Source organism: Stegodyphus dumicola, chromosome 5, assembly GCF_044657685.1.
Source record: "Stegodyphus dumicola isolate Sdum_Otavi_A_Nest chromosome 5, ASM4465768v1".
Taxonomy (NCBI): domain Eukaryota; kingdom Metazoa; phylum Arthropoda; class Arachnida; order Araneae; family Eresidae; genus Stegodyphus; species Stegodyphus dumicola.
Window position 1 is genome coordinate 86,460,310 of NC_140772.1, and position 22,495 is coordinate 86,482,804.

Consider the following 22,495-nt stretch of genomic DNA (forward strand, 5'->3'; position numbering starts at 1 on the left):
AAAACAGCGAACTAAGTAATTATATTACAAGTCGTAAGTGCAATTTAGCAAATGAATCTAAAGCATCTGGTTGTCCAGAGGTTAAGTTATCATCTGGATAACATACCACTCTTCTTATGGATAACATATTGCTCACTATATATGAAATAATGTTCAACTTGAAATTTTTTATTCTCTCCTTTTTCAAAATATTCAGTTCTAAAAAACTGCAGTTTAAAAGATGGAATCTAGTTATTTTTCTTAAAGTGCTACTATTTCTTGTAATTCTTTAGGATTGGATGTTCAGATTATCCTGTTTCTTGTTGCTTTAATAGAAATGCTACAAATTAGGTTTTAAGAACAGGCTTGGCATTGCAAACATGCAAAGTTGCCAAAACTGACTAATTTAATCTTTTAATCTAAATTATGCACAGCACATTGCCAAAGGCTTATATGATGCCCACTTTAACAAGCACTTTTTTTCTCATTTCAATAAATTTTAAAACATTAAAGTTTTAGATAACGTAGCTTATAATACTCGAAGCACATTTTACATACTCATTACACTATTTAAAAAACTACTACCTTCATTTAAATAATAACAATTGTCCTAATTTTAAATTTTCCATGTCACATATATTATGAATAAGTTTTGGATACTAAAGCTTTACTCAACCCTTTAATTGCCCGAAACTCTGTTCTTTCTACAGAAAACACGATACTCGTGTGTAAGACTATGTTGTGGACCATTCTTACCTATGTGGGTTTTGCATGTAATTCAAAAATGAGAGAAAAACTTACAGCAAATTCAAAATATCATACTAAGACAAAAGACAAAAACTATCCATGGTACATAAGGAATGAAGCTATTCACAACGAATTAAATGTTAATAAGATGGAAATATGTATTGCTAAAATTGCTAAGAAATTCTTTAAAAATATTGGTAAAGCAAACAACAGTTCAATCCCCTTTATGGATTATAATTATACTTATCAAAGCAGAAGAAAGTGACCTGGAGTGGTCTTACCGCACCTAAATTAATTTGTCTACTAAATAAATTAATATTTATCATTCTCTTTTTTACTTAATTTTTGTAATTTTATATTACACTAAACCCACAAATTCTTATGTATTTCCCCCATTTCTCCGAATTTGTCTATTAAATAAATAAACATTTGTCCTCATTTTTACTTAATTTTTGTAATTTTATACTACACTAATCACACAAATTCTTATGTTTCCCCATTTCTCTGTTCCTTTCCATCAGTTCTATTCAAATTTAAGCGGTTCTGGAAAAGAACCAGCCTCTCTTACCAATGTCCGACTTGCTTAGAAATGCACTCTCTTTACAGCTAAGAAGCTGGCTCTCCGCTGATCTGGCCAGATGCCTTGCCCATCCTCCAACCTAACATACATTTATTCTGGACTTCAAGATGCACAGAGCTCCAACACTTTAACTGCTTTATGTTTATACCACAACATAATCATTTTAAAATGAACAGTAGCTATCTTATTGTTGCTCAACTAACCTGGATTTTGAAGAGTAACTCTATCTCAAAGAATCACTCAAGCTTCAATTGAGAATTAGAATTTTTGCTGGTTCTCGCTTCATATTAACTCCATATTATGCTACCAAATGCCATGTGTTCCATTCAGGATGTAGCTATCGGTCAGGAGCCTAATATAAGTGTCTCATGCACCTCGTACTCTTCTAATTTTAATAAGAGAAGTCCGTAAAATTATTTTAAGTTTGACAACCACTGTTTTAGAAGGTGGCAAATTTTACTTTACAACAAATTTTTACAGTTCAATATTTTCTGCACAAATATAAACATACTAGCTTTACCTGCGGCTTTGCTCGCATTGATATCCTTAAATAAGTTTCAACTCTGCATGAATTTAAAAAATACACTCTGCGTAAAATTTCAAAATAAAGAACATTCGAGCGCCTTAAAATGATAAAACAAAATTTTTTATTGCACACAGTAAAATGCAAAGAATATAAAATGTAAATGCAATTTTTCAAGCAACTATAACAGAAATATATAACATGAATGAATAGATCTTTAAAAAAATATGAAATGAAACATTAAATATATCACAAAAGTCGAAATGTTGATAATAGTTTCAAGTTGGTAAGTTAATTAGAAGTTATTAATTTAAAAATGGTTTTCCACGTGTAAATCCGTGAACTTTGACTTTCGTCAAACCAACGGTCGACCGGATACCAGCTCCCCCCACTCCATCGCTTTCGAATCGCAGCCTGTCAACAAAGAGTTAACAATAGCAAGCAGAGTATTGTTTCAGCTGTGATTAAGCTGCAAATAATTAAGTGACAAAAACAGTTACAACACCATTGTTCCTATCATTCAGAGAGCGAAACAAGTTTCTAAATTTCTAGAAATTTGGATAATTAGATCAAAAGTTATAATTTTTATCACCAATTTATTGGACCCACACAGAAAGACTCAAGAAAAAATCCCTAATGTCCCTACTGAGTCACATTCAAATTAACACTTTCAGAGTTTTTAATGAATACTTCAGCTGATTAAAGTCGTACGAAGATGAGAATGGTATCGATAGATTCCGACAAATTTTTGGAATCAGTGGATATGTGTCTTGAAATTCAACTAACCGCCGTTCCATAGATATTTGTGAAAGTATAAATTGGCACATAGCCAAATCCCTTGAATAGGGAAAAACCCAACAAAGTAAGTGAAAAATGTAGGGGAAAAGTAGTTTTTAATTAATATCTCGGCTAATTAAAGTCATACAAAGACATTTTATAGCTTATAACCTTTTCTAATATATCAAAAATACTTCTTGAAAGTTTCATGATGATCGGTTAAGTAATTCAGGCGTGAAAGCATAACAAACACACACACAAACAAACTCACGTTCACATTTATAATATTAGTAAGGATTTCCATAATTATAAAATTTTTAAACTAAAAAAGAAGCTTTAAATGCAAAAAACCTACCTTGCGCATAGAGTGTAAGGACTGCTTGAATAGCAATGTATGTGCCTGCAAACTGATATTTTTCAAACATAACCTAGAAATCATAATATGAAAAAAAAATTAAAGTGTGAACGAAAATTTGTGAAGTATAAATTTATAAAGTATATCAGTTTCTTATTTTGGTACTTTCTAATTATTCGTACCTTTGTTTCTGATTATTTGCATTTGATTGAGGCAAAGCATTCTGTTGCCAAAATGTGTGCAACTGACGATGTTGATAAAAAGCATTTATGTGGCAACTCAAGTATGCGTGTAGCATGTCTGTTTTGACTAGTACACAATGGAGCAATCGTGCAGAAAGAAGCTTGAGCAATTCTCTCTTTTTTTAAAGTGAAAACAGATCACTGTGTACGTGGGAAGAACAATATCCTCCTAATAAAACAAAACAAAAGAACAAAAAACAAAACCAAAAAAAAAAAAAAAAAACTTCTTGAAAAGGGTAAGTGTTTTATTACCAGTGTTTCTTGTTTTTTTAAATTTTATTGATTGACAGTGGCGACTCGTAATAAGTACTGTGGAACTGCAGCACCCTCTATTTCCACTTATTATTTTTAATATTTAATATAGTGTGCCCTTTAGTCTTTAATTCTTTCTTTATACTTTTATAATACATAATCCTTAAGCTTAATGTCAGTTGCCATCCCCTGCTTTGTGAAAAAAGTACGAAATTCTTTCCTTGGAACTGCGCGCTTCACAGTTCCAGCAACGTGGTATTTGGCTGTTCTGCGCATGCGCGCACAGAAAACAGCATGCGAGCCGGGTAGCGAGAAGAGCACTGTCGCTCTTGCAGTGCCGGAATTCCGGCATGTTGTTGGAAACGTGATTTCTTTTTACTCCGCGTGTGGTATTCCTCCACAAGGTGGAACTTCATCATACGGACCATTAACAGAGTTCATGAAAATTTGCAACCTTTAAAAAATTGCCTTACTGAAATTCAATCAACATCAAATGCAGATCAAACTATTGCAAAAGCAACAGGAATTTAAAAAAAACCTATATGATGATAATTTAAGTTTTGGTTAGAGCTTTTTTATCAGATGCCTCATGTTGAAATAATATACAACTAAATGCAATCCAGAGAAATTAGTGTGTTGTTTAAAGTTAACGAATATATAACAAATTTCAAAACTGCTCTTTTAGAATTAAGAAACTCAAAGTACTGTAAGAATTTTTCAAAGACACTGATGGCAGAAGCTAAGGAAATATGTGATTTTATATGAGTATTGATATAATGCACAAATATTCTTCCACTAAACACTTAGCAGCTGCTAAATTGTTAAACAAAAAATGCTTCGCTAGTTTTAGGAATGAACATTCTACAGAAGAAATAGTACTGACCACTGAAGCATATTTAATGATTGACAAAGAAAAGCTTGAAACTGAACTAAAAGTATTCTATTGTAGGTCTGATATCCATGAATACTGCAAATTAATTGAGCTACTGAAATTTATCTTCGAAAATAATCTAGATGATGTTCTTAGTGAAATTACGAAACAGATAAAAATTCTCTTGAGAGTTACATCAGAGGGAGAACCATGCTTTTCAACATTTTAAAGAATGAAAACTTTTCTAAGAAGCACTAGGAATTCGGAAAGACTAAATGCGCTTGCATTGATTTCAATAAAGAAAAATCTCCTCAGTTGTCATCCAGAGATCAAGGAGAAAATTATTGATCTTTTCGCGCAAATTAAAACAAGAAGAATGGATTTCATTTTTAAATGAATAGACAAAGATTGAACTGTAACAATTTAGGTTAAAGTGATTAAGAAATGTTTAATTTTGCTCTTGTAAGATTTCATGAAGTTTCAAAATAAATTTTCTTTTTATACATGTTTATTTCCTTTTAGACAATTTTAAAACAAAGGTTAAAATTTTTTGGAACAGCACCCCCACTAATTTTAGCTACGAGCCGCCACTGTTGATTGAATAATAACTCTTGTATGAAATTCTTAGTGCCTCACTAGTTTGAAAATGGCTGTTGCCTTTTGCACATTAACAAAAAATTAGTGAACCACGAGTTTGTGACTTTTCAGTCGAGAGTGCAGATAATAAAAACAAGTTAAGTCGAGAGTTCGGATAATAAAAAAAAGTACCCTTAATTTCTATCATCTCTCAAATTACAGTGAAGCCTGTTATGATAATCATCACTGACAAATGACTGGTATTTTATAAAGAATAAGCATTATCTGACTACATTGAAGATGATGCTTACAGAGGATCAGAATTGCATAGTTGATAAAACTGTTAGCTGAATATGTTAATTTTGGAATAACAAGACATAAATGAAGATTCTTACAGAGGTATAAAATTTGCTTGGCAATTTATATGCATTATGCGTAACTAAATGTTGAGTTATTTTAGTCTTTAGTCTTCAAATGCCTTAAATTTAAAAGACAATTAAAAACTAAGAACAAATTTGTTTTCTGCAAGAATACTGGAGTGCAGTTCAAATGATAGATGAGCTTAAAGACATTATTCTACTTGTTACTAAGAGTAAATTTATACAATTTATGTGCTATATACATATTTAAGGAAAATATTTTGTTAACATTTTTGTATTTCTCTTTATTCTGCACCATATTTATATGTTACAAAATAGCACTCCCATGAGTGATGATAATATTATAAACTAAATACCTCAATCATATTTTCTCTATTTTTTACTGGATTCATTGGAGGCTCTGTCAACAGAATTTTACAATTTTTGGCATCAAGGTTCATCTTATTAGGACCAAATGTATAATCCCAGATATGGCACATATCTTCCCAGTTTCGAACTATGCCATTCTCCATAGGATATGAAACTTCAAGCATTGAGCGCAATTTACTAGCTTCATCGCCAACCATCAAATCCTGAAAAACATACAAAAATATAAAATACTTAATATACTCTTCCTAAATACTAAAAGGTCACAGAATGTTAAAAAAATCTTCAACTGTCATTCAAATGCAAAAAACAAAACAAGAAAGGTAATGAGAAAACATGCATGAGAATATTTCAAGCAGGTTAAACATAATGTTATTATGCTATACTCATGATTCCCTTCTTTTCTATACCTCACAATCCTGAGAAATGTTTGATTAGTATCTGCTATCTGCACATCTTACAAAGTAATGCCATTCCTACAAAATGTACTCAGTCTTATGAGCTATATCACATTATTTATCTCCTAATGGCACACAATACTCTGTCATAGTTCATGATACTGTATTTTCCACAGTGTATGTGTGTGGATGGGAATGCTTGCATAAGATAGACATTTCAAAATATTAAAAATAATGTCAAATGAAAGCTTAGTACCAGAAAATGCATTCGTACATTGAACAAGTACTTTTGTATCAAATGATTAAGGTTAAGGTTACTTGCAAAAAAGCGGTGAAAAAGGACAAAAAGATTATTTTTATAAAATATGCGATATCACAACAAGGTACAATTTTTGAACTATACCATTATTTTTTACAAGTACAGCAAACGTTGAAAAATGCGACAGCCATAAGTACAATTTAACTTCCTAACATTAATATACACAAAATCTTACTTTTTTCAGCCTAATTAAACAAACTAGACTTTTGTTGTGGCTTTATTTTAATTGTTCAAGTTCACAATATAACTGTATTTTATGCACACCGTAATTACAATAAATTATGGAAATCTGGGACTTTGTTTCTTATATCGGCACTATCATATTATCCACCCTAATCAAGCAAGAATCAACAGGCAAAAATGTTGCCAAAGCAGACAACATAGAAATTTAAGATAATGTATTTATCTGGCATCTCAATAATGCTTGTGTATGCATTATGCCATCCTCTAGTGGTGGTATATTAACTAATTTTGAAATCTGAGGCTCCTGTTTATGGTTTCTGTTTGATCAGTATTTTTCTCGTAATGAATCATAATGCCACTGTGGAGTTTGCCTGCTAATGCAAAAAAAAAAAAAAAAAAAAAAAAGCATCATTTTTTTCAGGTATATGACATATTAGGTAGGTGAGACTAAGCATTCAGTGAAGTTAATTCATACAATTTTCTGATTTTGGTTAATCTTTGGATTATGGTAACTGGGCGATTTTTTGGCGACCAACACTACTACAGCAACCTGCTAGTTTTTGTTTTTCTTCTAAATATTAAAAATCAATTTAATTTTATAGCTGTTTTATGTAATTTTGCATGGTTCATTATGGAATTTGTTTTATGTAATTTTTATTATTTAATTTTAATATTTATTGCATTTTTAATTTCGTTTATTCGTTGCTGTTTCATGTAATTTTCAGCGTAGAAGCATTTTTTAAAATGGCTACTATTTTTCATGCGTTAGGCTGTCAAAAAATTAGTTGCTAACGATTAACCACCGACTTGTGGAAGCGATAGGCGGATATTGTAAGAGCACCTTTACATTTATTAATATAATATTATATAACTTTTTTTTACAACAAAAATATCTCAAATCATTTCCATGCAAAATGCTACTGATACATTAATTAATTATAGACAAAAAATAATAAACCTAGAACCCAAACAATGAAGACTTTAAAAAAATGAAATATTAAACAAGTACAATCCCTAAATCTCCCATTAAAAATGTAAAAAGACCCTATTAACTCAGTGTATTTAAACAAGAAGAAACCCTTATAAAAAGAAATACAAAAATTATCAAGAGGAGGTTGATCAGATCTGAGTAAAGTTTTCTGTTCACCTGAATTCAGCTGACGAGCGCTTTTAAATTATTCAATTATTATAATTCATCTGAAAATTTTGAGCATCTCCTCTACACAGAAGTCCCCAAATTGACAATATATATAAAAAATGTAAATGAAATAAATGTAACAAAAATCAATTTGTCTAATAAAGCAAAAAGTAATATTAAAGTAAAAAAGCAAAAAGTAAAAGTAATATAGTATATAATTACAAATATCAAAATCGAAAATTTACTAGGTGCTACTTTGGTAGACGGTTGTACGGATTTTGGTGAGTGATACGACTTATGGTAAGCCCATTGCTGGTCAAGTTATTTATGGTAACTGATACTTTGTTGTCATTTTATTTAAAAATAATGCCTTTTATTATGCATAAATTCTGTGTTTTAAATATTATTTATGGCTATTTAAATATTAAAAATCAATTTAATTTTGCATTTTTATGTGAAATAAAAATTTTATCATTTATGATATTTTGTATAATTTATGTTGTGGTTGATGTAATCAATGATGTCACCTTGCTTTAAAAGTAATTGATTTTAATATCTATAAAGTTAATCTAATGTTTTAAACATTATTTATGACTGTTAAGTATTAAAATATAATTTAATTTGCATTTTTTTTGGAAAGCTGATTTTATTATGTTATTATTATTATTATGTATGATTATTTAAATAATTTTAATTCCAGGCGTGATGTACTTTTGCATTAGCGAGCTGTAATCAGCTCACTGATTGGTTACGGAATATTTGTGCATTACTGCGCCATTTTAAAATTTTATTATTCATCTCTTCAAATTCCTTAGATTTCATAGGAAACGGATATGTCCCTTTCATTATTAATGCTGTTATTGGTAAGTACCAAGAATTATTGGTATCAGGAAAAAAAAAAAAAAAAAAAATCTGAAATGTTTCAGATTTTAAATTACGTCCAAAGGGGCATTTTTTTAACATTTTGTGTGTTACCTTTCTTTATTAAATATCATGTTCCTCGCACTTAAACCATAAGATCCAGTGCAACAGCAATATCGCAAAATAGTTTTAAAACGAGCATATCTTTAGAATTTCCGATACAGAGACTCACGTGCTGGAGATAAAAATGGTTTTTCTGCACAACGTTGCCATTGCTCGCTTTGAAATCCTTGAGTTTGTTAATCAAAAATTCGTCAAAGTTTTAAAAAATAGGAAATCGATCATAAAACAAATTTCAAATTTCAAATTTGCTCTTCCACATGCTCATATTCGTTGGAGGATTACGTTATTCAAAATTCGATGACTCTATGTACCGTTGTTTTATCACAATACGAGAAATATACATACATTTATGCAGATTTTTCATTATTTAATTTCTTCAAATATAATGCAGGACTCTAACATTTTGTAGCAACAGTTTGAAAAGTGAACCGACATTTATGAGTCCGACGCAAAATGCCAAAACGAAACTAATAGTCCTTCGGGATTCAAATCCCTTTGAACTAAAAATGTTCTTCGAGACCTTATTTTGGCCAACCTGGCGTTCCTAATCAAAGATTTATTTATAAATTGCTACAAGGGTCAGAGGAAATTTATTTAAAATTTTTGGAGGAAACCTCGCTAATTGCTTCTTCAATGAAGTGCGAGAAATGTGGATCACAGATGAAGATCCTTAGAAGAGCCGATTCCAAGGACGATCGTATATGGTATTGTGGTCACAGTGGAGGAAATAACCGATGTAATGGTAAAAAATGTATTAGACATTCCTCCATTTCTACCGGCAATAAACTAATTGCTGTCATTTTAGCTCTAGTTTATGAAGTGTTCTTATTTACTTATTTTAATGTATTTGAGTTTAAGTAATTGTTATGTCGCGAATTTCAATTACTAATATGTGTTTTAAGTTATTATTATTCTAATATTTTTATTTGTATTCATGTGTATTTTAATCTGGAAAAAAGTATTCTTAAGCTCTTAAGGTTTTATTTAACTCATTATTCTTGAGTAGGAATTGTAACAAAGGCGAGAGACGGTTGCAAGGACACACATCTGTTTTATAGCCTTTCCAACAATGAAGGTAGTAGGGTATGTATTGTCGCCTTTTAGCTAATGCGTGTGAAACGGAAATCGTTTTTCCTGTCGCTTTGGCAGTTTTCTTACTTCAAGACAGTGGGAGGTGTACTAAGTTAAATAATTGGATACTCGTAAAAGCTAGTTTCGCTTGTTAGTTGGGGGGGTCTATTTTTTTTTCTCACTTTATGTGAGTGCAGATGTTTTTCGGATTGCATTGTCAGATTTTCTGGTGTTTGATTCGTCATGGGTGTGTCATTTTCTCAATTTAGATAACTTAAAATTCCGGGATTGGCAAGATATAATTTTATGATTTTTTTGAAAGCCTATGAACCCACAGAGGTGGAGAAACCGAGATTTCCTGGGTGCTTGCACCAGGCTAGAGTTCATTCTGATTCTGATTTTCAAGAAGAGTAAGAGGAGAAAAAGTGGGGGCTTGACCCTTCGGGTCTTGCTTCTCGCGAGCCGCGTGAACAGCCGGCAGAGGGTATGATTTTTCTCTCGGCTTTTAGCTGGCGAGAATTTGCATTGGTATAAGGCATAGAGCTCAGCAGAAGAATTTCGATTTCTCTTATCCCAAGAATTGTTCGGCAGATTCGCTTGGTGATCCTGACATCCTGATGCAGTATTCCTGTTTTTTACCGGCTTTGACTTCCTAATTAGATTTTGTTCCAAAGGTGCTCTACACTTATGGTGAGTTTCGGGGCTTCCAGAATGAAAGAGACTCGTGTAGGACCCTTCTAAGGTGTGCATTGCTGTTTATTCTGCCTGTGCCAGCTGCGTCGATTTTTTTTTTTCATCATTCCATGCTCTGGAATTTATTTATTGTAAGGACAGCTTCAATGGTGTTGCAACCAGGTCATCTTTTCGCAAGAACTGTCTGCCTCCATTAACGATGATTTTGTGAATAAAAGACAGCAGGAATAATGTGGTGCTCGAGTAAACTTTGGACGCTGTCAAATGACCTTATTAAATCAGTATACGAAGGTATTCCCGAGTAAAGTGAGTGTTGCAGTTTCGACTTCACCCCGTGAGTGATTTTATTTTATTTGTTTTACTTCAATAATTATCTTAATACTCAAGCAAGAGTCGTCATTTTAATGTTTGTTGAAATTTGAGCAATTACTTAATTTAATTAATCGATGTGGAAATTATCAGTGTTCTTAAAGTGAATTACTATGATAAATACTTAAAGTTAGAAGATGAAATGGGAGAAAATACTAGTGTTACACTTATGATACAGTAGAATTTGATAATGTTAATCTTAATTAATATAAGCTGTAATTTTGTGTAGTATTATGTGTTATTTTGCTTAGAAAAAATATGTATTACTGATCAGTTATCCATTATTTAATTATATAATATATATTCAAGAATTTAATAAATGTGTGTTTAAAATTTAATTATATTTGTGTATTTATGTAGCGTATAATTTACTGTGGTCTGTCATGTCCCTCCATTTGTTTGAGCCGGGAGGCTTTTAAGAAACATGGAGTTTAATTGAATTTGGAGTTATTGATTTTCCCTTTACATAGGTTACTCACAACGCAAACCTAAAAGTAAATTGTACTATACCACTATACGATTGATTGATAGATATGATATACGATTGATTTATAGATATGATATACGATTGATTGATAGATTTACTATACGAATGTTTATAAGAATGTCGAAATGATATTTGATTACTATGAAATAGATTTTGAATGTTTTGAATTATTTGATATTTTATTTTTTGATTTTTTTTTTGTTAATTTTGTCCGGCACCATCAGTCAAAGTCCAAAGTTAAAAGGTATTAAAACAACAACATAATTTTTTCCCATATAACATAATATTTATTCTCTTAAATATTGGTATGATGGTTTTTAATTCGATATTCAATTTACGCAATATTTTAATCCAATTAAATGTTGTTTTTATAGCGGTGTTTTTATTATATTTCTGTGCTATATGAAAGTAATAATTTAACCTTACTTTAGTATTTTATACTTGTAGTAAATGTGTTTATTTACATTTACCTGCCATCTTAAGAAACAACGTTTTCAACAAAAAAATAATCCATTATTTTTAACAATATTTATTTTTTTAAAGTTTGGAATACTTTACTAAATAACGCATAAAATAACGTAAAAACAGCGTTTTTCAAGATGGCTGACGATTGTAAAAACCCCGCCAACAATTGTGCCAAAGTATATCGCCAAAAATCCGTGCAATCGTCTATCAAAGTAGCATCATTTACTAGAACATGCAAGACAACAGTGAATAAGTGAAGAATAACCTCCAAACCTGTGAAATCAGGTTTGAACTATTATCGCCATTGTTGCTGGTAACATGTACTGGGTTCTTTGTGAAAGTGCTTCCGAACAGTAAAAAGTACTATGCATAAATCAGAAAGTATCTAACTGCCTAGGTTATATATTTTGATAATGAAAATTCTATTCAGATTGTGAATTATAAATCATGCAACACATTTAGTGTGTTTTAGTGCACAACAAACAAAAAATACAATTATAAATTAAGTTTTAATGCTGCATTTTTCATCAAATCTACTTTAGCTGTTATTTTGTCATGACTAATTGTTTCCAGACTACTGAATTTCGTATCTCCAGAATTAGTGCATGCTATGATCACTTTCAATAGACAATATTATGATTAAAAGTTGGTGAAATAAACACCCAGATATAACCTTTCCCATTGTGAAAGTGTCAGAAAGAAACATACGATAAAAACCACTTACACGAGCATCAGTAGGTGCATCCTAAGGCAGCATGAAGAAAAAGATAGATAAATAGAATTTGTAGGAGAAAAGTTAAACTTCTGAATGTAAACTTGCTGAACATTAAGCAAATAGTTCTTACCTTTACTTCAATATCTCCAATTTTGTGGGCAGCTCGTATGATAGGTCTTCCAACCAGAGACGGAAATGTAAAAGCAGGGAAGTTAGAACCAGCATAACCACATTTAACGAACTGAAAACATAGAACACAGTACAATTATTACTTCCTTATGTAACTTTCTATTAAAATAAATAAGCATTAAATGAAAAAAAACACATTGACCCACATATTAAATAAAAATTATACTGAATTTCAGTTACTTCAGTATGCACAGGGAGGGAAAAACATTTAAATACTTTTTTGGAACTGTCAATCAAATAGTGAAAATGAGATACTAGGTATTAAAAGTGAAATAATAGGTATTAAAATTACCCCTGTTCCATTATCACAAACTATTATTTTCCGACCTTGACTATCCATTTTGATACTTATGGATTTATTAATTAATAATAAATAATAAAATTGCACTTTAAGTCACAACATTACGGCAAAATAATCGGAAGGGTGGTGTGAAAATTGACAGTTGCCATTCTGTATCAGAGTTATTTGATATTACAATAAAATGCTCTAATAATATACTTATTTACAATTTAGTACATACAGGTTTAAAGCAAAAATATTTCATCACTTAAAAAAAACGTCAAACTTCTAACACTTGTATTGAAACTGTTTAACATTTTAATTATGCTGAGCATAAAATACTTATTTTTAAATTTGTCTATTCTGAATTGGCAACAATTTCATCTCGGCGAAATTTTGACTCTGTCACTGTTGTAGAAATAAGTTGTGATATTTGTTTCAAAAATGCGTGATGTAAATGCTTACTTGTCTGCTCAACAAGCAAAAAGTTCCCCAGAAAGAGCTGAAGAATGGGCGCAATTGGAAGAATATTATAATAAAAAGTAAGCTGAGAGTTCATAATATAATTTTGCCGGTTCATATTATGTTTATTATTGGAAGCTTGCGATACCAATTCGCAATTGTCAAAATTCTAACTTTAAGTAATTGCTTTCAATAACAGAAAAATTTCTTTTAATTAGCTTATTGTACCTTTTCCATGTATTATTGCTAAACGGTAAAAAATTAGCTATCGAAACAAATACAACATTTCCTTCACAGTCATAATTTTTTTCGGGTGAAATGCAGAATCGCCCACTTATTTGTTTGGCGCTTTTTACAAGAATAAGAAGAATGGGATTTTTGTCAGTTCTCTTTGACTTTTTAAGTGAAACTAGGTCGATGTGTACATAATGCCATTTTTGTGCAATTCAGAGATTTTTTTTACAGTAGGTCGATGTGCAGATGGATACTGAGTTAGTGCAATTCTTGGTGAATCTTCGGATCATGGTAACTTGGCGAAACTTTGGCGACCAACCCTGCTGCAGCAACCTGCTACTTTTTTTTAGATGCCATTTTGTTTTCACGAAGTAAAGGCATTTTTTTTTTTACTCAACATTTTTTCCAACAATCTGCTAGCCAAATTACGCTTATGCTAGAACTTTTATGCAACAAAAGTGCTTAATCATGACGAAGATTAGGTGCGAAATTGAAAGAAAGTAATCGCCCACTGCTTGCTGCGTTTTTAAGAATTGCATATACACGGTATCCATGTACACGTCGACCTAGTTTCACTTAAAAAGTCAAAGAAAATTGACAAAAATCTAATTCTTCTCAGTCTTGTAAAAAGCACCAAATACGTGGGCGATTCTGCACTTTAGCAGTGAAATTGTTTCTAAGTGCTTATTAGCTAAAATCCCGATTGGAATTTTTCGGAAACTGTCACATTACATGTCTGATAATCTCTCATTTCTCCGAGACAAAATAATCTCTGATTCGAACTGTGTACTTCTCAAATTATTGCTGAAGTCCTAGCTAGTAACCTTTATCGCCTTACCAAAATGTTGCCAAACTACCTGTTACCATTTTCCAAAGATTAGCGCAATTCTTAAAAATGCGCCAAGTAGTGCGTGATTCTGCACTTTCCCCGTTTCCCCCCCCCATATTGCTAGTAATAAAATAAGGGTACAACTCTGATAAACGCCCTAATTTCACCAAATGTGACAATATGTGTTTTGCGCTGGTTTTTGGCGCGATTGCCAACCATGTCGACGTTGAAAAGTCTTTTGGTGGAGTAGTTTGTTAATTGCTAGTTGGTTCGTGTCGCGTGTGTTTTTGAAATGGCCTGTGTTGCGATGAAAGACAGACGTGGTGGGAAGGTTTCAGCTGCGTATTTTAGATTATGTGCAGAGTAAATTTAGTATGAAAAGGTACAATGTTGTAGTTGTTAACGAGTCTTGTTAACGGATGTATTTATGGGGATCGTAGTGTATATTTAGAATTTCTGTGGGAGTCGGGACTTTTAAAACGGAGTTTGACGTGTCCGAAATGCGGAGCTGATATGGGAACTCGGACGAAAAATGGTGTTTCTGATAGACTTGTGTGGGTTTGCAGTAAAATTGTTGCTAATAAAGTATGTGGGTGTCAGCGGAGTTTAAGGTTTAAATCTTGGTTTTCGTGTAGCAAGTTAACGTTGGAGGAAGTTTTTATTGTTACTTTCGAAATTTTGAATCGTAGGAAGGCATGTGATATAGCAAAATCGTGGAAGTTTTCTTCACAGACGTTGTGTGACTGGCGAAATTTTATTAACGAATGTATTTTGGACTTTGCATGCTCTGTATCTGAGAAGATAGGGGGGAAAGATATTTCTGCTTTTAAAAGAAGCTTTCATTATGGTAAGTGCATTTTATTTTATTGTTTTTATTTTTTAGAATGTTATATTCATTGTTTTTGGTATGAATTTCCGTTTTTATTGTTGTTTTTTGAATTGTCTGAAATTTATTTTAGTTTATATTCTTGATTTGTTTTTAGTGTAGATTGTGCAATTCGTAGATGTTTTTTAAAGTTGAAACAGAACTCTGTGTACATGGTATTCTTTGAAATTTATTGTTGTTATGTTAATTTATTAAAGCGGAGGTGTGCGTATTTCGTAGATTCGTTTGTTGCCTACAGTGTGCCATTCGTAGATGTTTTTTTAAGTTAAAATATGTCGCTGTGTACATGGATTCTTGTCAAATATTTTTGGTTTGAAACTTTACGTTTTTGCTATCTAAATTTTTTGTTTTTGTTTCGGATTTTTAGCTTAAATCGTGTGTTCAAAACGTAGTTTTTGCATGTGCGAAAACCATGTTTTTGGAGACATTTTAGGCTTAAAGTTCGAAATGTAGACAAAAAATTTAGATAGTAATATGGTAGCGTAAAGTTTCTCACCAAAAATATTTGGCGAGAAATTTGGCGACTTGAGGGCGCATATCAGAGTAGTTCCAAAATAAGTAATAGATATTTCAAAATTTGGAAAGATATCTTTTGTACAAAGTTAAACAAATAATTCCATCGCAGAATTTTTGCTGGTAAAATCCTACTGTACGGTGCGGCCTTGGGGCGATTTTAAATATTGTCACCAACACCAAAATCACTCGTTTACTGTTTATCATAAAAAGCGTGTTTAGTGTTCACCATAATGTCGCCAAATCCCGTGTGTACAGTATACTAGGATTAATCGTTTTCGCTGAATAATTTTGAAAATACTCCCTGCTTACTAAAATACTCATGTACTGAAGTCTGCTTGTCTCCTTTGAGGTAATTTACCAGTAATATCTTCAATAACTTTTACTTGTACTTCTAAACTTAAAAATGTTATTTTTTGATTTCAAACATTTTAATCGGTTTAATCCTAGTATCCTGTGCGCAAGGGATTTGGTTACTTTTGGCGACTTTATGATGAGCAGTAAACGGGACATATACGATGAGTAGTTAAATGGGTCATTTTGGTATTGGCGATAATTTTGAAAATCGTGCCAGGGCTGCACCGTATACTAGGATTTTACCTTTTAATCTATGATTAACTATTTAAAGATTTTAGAAGAGTTTTTTTAAATTTGTGAGAAAGGGGCGAAATATGAGAGTAAATATGGTAAATCCTCATAACTCATAGGGTCTGTTTAATGTTTGGAGCTTTCATAGTTACAGTGAAAACATCTCGAAATTTTCGAATGGCAACACTCGCTTTTTCTCTGCAAATTGATAAGTGCACTGAAAAACCATAAATGGCATTGGAAAGATACACGTTTGACTAAAATTACCAGTGTAATATTATTATTATTCACCTTAAATTTAATAAAAAGAATTCTGTTATATAACAACATTCTTTTTACATTATCAGCATGAAATATTCGTTGCTAAAAATTTGGCAAATTTTTAGCAACGAATAATTTGTAAAATCATCAGAAATAGCACGTCGTAAAAGTGCTGTCTACTCTGAAATTTCCACGATTATAAATTTAATCAATATATAAACATTTTAAAAATGACTTAGACATTTATACTACAAAACAGCAGTATTATATATAGCATTTTCCGTATTTCTTCAATAAACCGGCTTCTATTTCCACTGTTCATGATCTCGCATTTACAGCCATCGCCATACTGAAAATTACCCGTGATCCTTTTCTTCAGAAGCAGAACTTTCATCTTATTGGTTGATCTCTTCGTGGAACACAGCGGTAAACGAAACATGTTCAAAAATGTTTCAAAATGTCTAACTAACGGTTGTCAATTCGAACGTGAATCCGTTGATATGACTTGTACTTCACTTATGTTACATTTGTTATTATGCTTTTGAACTGCGAGTAATAAACACCTTTCCCTCCCCTATTTTGTGTCCTTGTGTTTTATCTCTAAAAAATGTGAAATACAAAATGAAGCATCAAAACAAGCATGCTTGAAACACCAGCACCTATTTAATGCCCACTACTGTGTCAGGAAGGCCTTTCCGACCTGGCATTCCGATGTGATTCTGAGTCTGTCAGTGTACCTTATCTCCCTTCGAAGTATTGTCTTAGCGGGGACATCCTGTATATGAAGAAAAATTGTTTTGTTCTTTCTGAGATGCACAAGAAGGAAAGACATTTATATTTTTCGCAAGTAAGGATTTGCAATGAAGTAGTTGCATTAATATGTCTACAGCTTGTGCGGGGATAACGATGAGTGAGAATGGATTTGTATAAAAAAAACTGCTGGTAGTTAACATATTTTTACTCACTGTCTGTGCTTTGCGATGCTCTGAAATTCATTCTTTTCATAAGAAACCAAGCTCTTAACGTTTTTTGGGAAAACATTTGCAAAGATATGAATCTTGATTACCAAAGCTTATTGCTACATACAGAAATATGATGGCTCTTAAAAGGACAAGTGCATTGCTACAGATATTGGAGGTTATTGCATTTGAAAGATGTTATATTTTTAATTGAGCAGAAATCAGATTTTTCAAAGTTTTTCATGATGAATTATAGCTTTTAAAAATATTATTTATTAGATATTTTTTAAAGACTGTCTGCTTTAAACATGTCATTTCAAGGAGATATTTCTAAGCATATTTGCATTTAAATGTAGAATTGAAAGTTTTGTTTAAAAAGCGAAGAAATGGAGAAAGTTGAAAATGGATCTTTGAGAATCATCATTGGCATAATTACTTCCATAATTAAGTATAACCTTTTCAAAGATTTAATTCTAAAGTTATAGCTGATCATTTAAAGAGTGACTTTTTGCCTTAAAAATTCCTGAATATAAGAACACATAAAATATATATTGGATATAAGAACACATAAATAATAATGAATTTTATTATGAGTGTTTCTTTGTGGCATCTTGCTCTAAATCATAAGTCATATAACACATTTCACATTCATAAAATTTTTTTAAATTAAAATATTTGCATTCAAATAATATTTTTTGATTAGAACTTGTGTAATATTAGAGTATGTACACATTTTGATATTAAAATATTATTTTAGGCTATGGCATCAACTTACTTTGAAGCTTCTAACACTTGTCAAAGCTCCTCATTTGCAAGAAGGAACAGCTTTAGTAGAAGTATGTTTCATTTCTTTTTTAAAATGTTATATGTATTATTTCTATGTTAAGAGATCCTAACAATTTATAAGGACCTAAAATGTGAACTCTCTATTTTATGTAGGAAAATAATAAATTTGCAGTTAATATTTTATATGCGGTATTTCATTTGTATGATTATCTAAATTATTTTTGTAGATTAATGTCATAAGTAATTGTCAAAGCAATGAATGAGATAACTGATAGTCAACTTTTATGTGGATTATGTATCTATATGTCTGTATTTTGTAAGAATGACTAAAAATAGCAGAATGTTTTTTTACAGTTTCTTGTGGGTCAGCCAGAACGCGATATACCAAAGTATAAGAGAAAAGAACAATAAAAAAAATTTAAGAAAACTAAATTCAACATGATAGAATGGTGCATTATCATTCATTAAAAGGAGTTATCATCAACTGTAGCTCTAAAAAACTTTGCATAAAGATAAAGAACCTCATCTTTATATCTTTCAGTATTCATTGTTGTACTGGTAAAAATGTATAGGTTAATGTGGCCATTCAGAATGATGCCTACTCATACCATGATTCTATCACTTTTGTAAGAGGAATTCTCATCTATCAGTAAATTCACTGTCTCACATGTGGGCTTCATTTCAGATAACGAATTCTTGGGGCATTCTTAATAATGTGTTTTAATTTACAATGGTCAAATTAAGGAAATTTTGGCTAAAGAATACTAGGAATATGTTAGGAAAAATGAAACATGTAAATTGTCTGTTGCTTGATACTGTTGGTCAGAAAAATCATATTTGTCTATTTTTTGCAGCCAAAAGTATTCAAAAAATATCATCTGTTGGTGAATTAGAATTTCTAGAGGTGTTTTACATTCATAAAAATCGTTCAGTTCTAGTTATTATTCTTAATTCTAATCCATCTTTACCCACAGCTTTTAAGAAAATTATTTCATAGTTATTTTCATTTTTCAATAGATGGTGAACACTAACTTAACTTTCTTCCTGTCTTTTCATCACCTGATCACATGCTTTCCTTTTGTCACTTGTAGTTCTGTAGTTGAAAAATATTCTAACTATATTTAAACCTTCAAAACTAGTCCTGCAAATTTATGAATTGATATTGCTGATTGTTATTGCTGTCTTAACACCTCTCAAATATAATGACATACTTGTAATTTTTTTAAGCATAATATGCCATATTATTGGATAATATACGTTAATAGCAATATTTTGGTAGCCAAATGGTTTATTCTGTTATGCAAATAAATTACAAAATAAATTTTATTTTATATATCTTGTCCTCAGTCCATATTGGGAGGGGGGAAGCTTGCATTTGTAAACTTCTGTGCACTCTCAAATGATTAGAAAATAATATTTTTGCAATTTTTTTATTACAAATTATATACCTTTTCATTTTCTTTATCTTTAATGTTTTATTTAGAACCTAAATGTAACATATTAATTTTATAAAAATATGTAATTTTTTATCCCCAAAAATAAAATAGTGTTTTAAGTAAATATTACATTAATTTTCTTATATCCTAAGATTAAGAATAAAGGAAATCATAATTTGGAATGATTAATACATAGCATTAATTACTATAAGTTATTTAAAAGTTGGTAAATATTACATGCATTGGAAATCATTTGAAATTTTGTGCTTTTATGAGGCATTGCATGCTTAACACGTTCTCTACTAGTCAAATCTTAAATGACTTTCATTTTTTTATCTGAATATGTGATGCCAATGAGAAATAAGAAACAAATAATTAAATTACAGTATTGTGTTTTACCAACTTGAAAATTTTATTGTCATATATTCATGAATATTGTTAATTTCTTTTTTATGCTACAATGGTCATTTGACATTTCAGGGAAAGCCTCATTGATCACTATAGTTTGGATTAAGAAGTAGTCTGTAAGGAATTACTTATGTTACTAATTTTGTTATGCTTGAAAATATTACTGTATATTCTGGTGTTCTTTAATACAAAAAATAAGATCAAAACCTATGGGTGTGCATTACACACTGGGTATAACAATGATAGATTTAAAAATAAGGAAAATATGAGCATAAAAAAAGTAGATTTCTACATGTACTCAAATGCTGTTTATTTAAAAGAAATGATATATCTTATGAATTTAAATTTTTCTTCTATTATATCTTCAAGCACATCATCAAATTCTGTTTCATTTTCACCATCACTGTTATTCTGATCCATAAATAGAGCATCATCTGTTCCTTCTAGATTAGCTACATTTTTTAAATGACTTTTGGACTATGTTGAATTTAATAATTTCATCATGCGTTTATTATCCATTCACATGCTATTTCTAGACTGGCATGACACATCTTTAGTCCTTAATTTCTGTTTGTGTACGAATCATATGTATTATGCACATTGGAAAATGATATAGCAGTATTGTAGGGTTCTACTCTGTGTACAAATTAAACTCTGCCACTTGCAGGTAGTATAGATAATAGGAAGTTGAATTCATAAATTAATGTAATTTGTAGCATGAGACTACAAATAAGTCTTCTAACTAAGCACTCAAATTTTAAGCATACAATTTAACTTCAGCTAGAAAAATGGCCCATGCTGGCTAACTTACATAGTGGAGCTGGGTGGGCAGAATTTAACCCTTTGATCAACAAAGCTGTATATATAAATGTGTGGCCTAGATCAGCGGTTTTCAACTGGTGGTATGCCTACCTTACTTTATCTCTTTCTTACCACTAGTGGTAAGAAAGAGATAAATAGGTTGTATGCAAAGAAACAAAGTATTTTTGACTATTAAACTCAAAAATTAAATACCCCAACAACCTTTAAATTTTTTTTCAAAACTTGTAAATTTATGCCATCTGAGCTTTGTTCAAGTTCAATAGGTGCTCACAGACTTTAGCCAAAGAATCTGTTTTTATTTTCACAAATATTCTTTTAGCCTTAGAAAAATTTGTCATAAATAATATTCTTAAAAAGAGTTACAGAAATGGTTATTGCATTTAATAGGAAATAAAAATAAGTTCCTGTAAAAAGGTAATAGTATCTCATTAGACTCGATCGATTTATTAGCATGCCTACACTTTATGTTGCCACCATTTCCGAGCTCATATTGGTCTATTTTAAATTAGAATAATTTTTTTATGTCGATTTGCTGTCTCTTAACTGCAGGTATTTTGTTTTCTTGTTGCTTTGTATTCTTTACTTTTCTACACGATTTGAGAATAGCGTCGTTTGTTTTTGAAGAACTCGCAATATACTGTGTATTTAAATATTTGTGAAAAAATAATAAAACAAATGCAGATTTTCAGAATGGAAAAATGGCTATTCTTGACTAAGTGGAAGAGTGATTATCCACAAGTAATGGATCCAGGACACACTACTAGCACTAAGAAATTGAAAAGAAAGAGAAAAATTGTTTATAGAAAATGTAGCAAAAGTTAATTATCATTTAGGTTTACTTGGAATAGACACAAAATGGACCCTCAACCTTGATGTGTTGTTTGCAGTGAACTGTTATCCAATCAAAGTATGAAACCATCGCTTCTTAAAAGACATCTTGAATCTAAGCATGCCAATTTAAAGGATAAATCTGAAAAATATTTTAAGAGGAAATTATTGGAGTTCAAAAATAGTAAACAAGTAATGAAAGGTTTTGCTACTTCATTTGAAAAGGCTTTGGCCTAAGAATTGTAAGACTGGGCAGGTTCACACTATTGCAGAAAATAATATATTACTAGCAGCTAAAGATATTGTTTTTAACATTATTCAACAAAAAAGTGGCTAATGAACTTAAAAACATTCCGTTATCAAATGATGCAGTAGATTGGCGAATTCATTAAATGGCGAATTCTATAAAAGAGACTAAAATAATATAAAAGAGACTAAATTCTATAAAGAGAATTTTGCATTGCATTTGGATGAAAGTACTAATATAATGAAATTTGTTCAATTATTAGTTCACATACGTTTTGAAGGAGATGATCAAATTGCC

The 22,495-nt window shown here is 30.9% G+C and overlaps 2 protein-coding genes across 3 annotated transcripts in view; one reads left to right on the top strand and one right to left on the bottom strand.

Annotated features, from left to right (window-relative positions):
- Arp2 (Actin-related protein 2) overlaps positions 1-13,108 on the bottom strand; it is a 33,410-nt gene extending 20,302 nt beyond the window's left edge. Inside the window, exons 1-5 of one of the 2 annotated variants that reach the window (XM_035353280.2) lie at positions 12,952-13,108; positions 12,601-12,711; positions 12,480-12,500; positions 5,639-5,854; positions 2,962-3,034 (exon numbers count right to left, since the gene is read on the bottom strand). In XM_035353280.2, the coding sequence (XP_035209171.2) occupies positions 2,962-3,034; positions 5,639-5,854; positions 12,480-12,500; positions 12,601-12,711; positions 12,952-12,999 (469 nt within the window). In that variant the 5' untranslated portion in view covers positions 13,000-13,108. The remainder of the gene's footprint in view (positions 1-2,961; positions 3,035-5,638; positions 5,855-12,479; positions 12,501-12,600; positions 12,712-12,951) is intronic. The other variant, XM_035353281.2, reaches the window with a different exon arrangement.
- Positions 13,109-13,321: 213 nt separating this feature from the next.
- Rpn9 (regulatory particle non-ATPase 9) overlaps positions 13,322-22,495 on the top strand; it is a 39,044-nt gene continuing 29,870 nt past the window's right edge. Inside the window, exons 1-2 of the mRNA XM_035353279.2 lie at positions 13,322-13,481; positions 18,429-18,507. Coding sequence (XP_035209170.1) covers positions 13,384-13,481; positions 18,429-18,507 — 177 coding nt within the window. The 5' untranslated portion in view covers positions 13,322-13,383. The remainder of the gene's footprint in view (positions 13,482-18,428; positions 18,508-22,495) is intronic.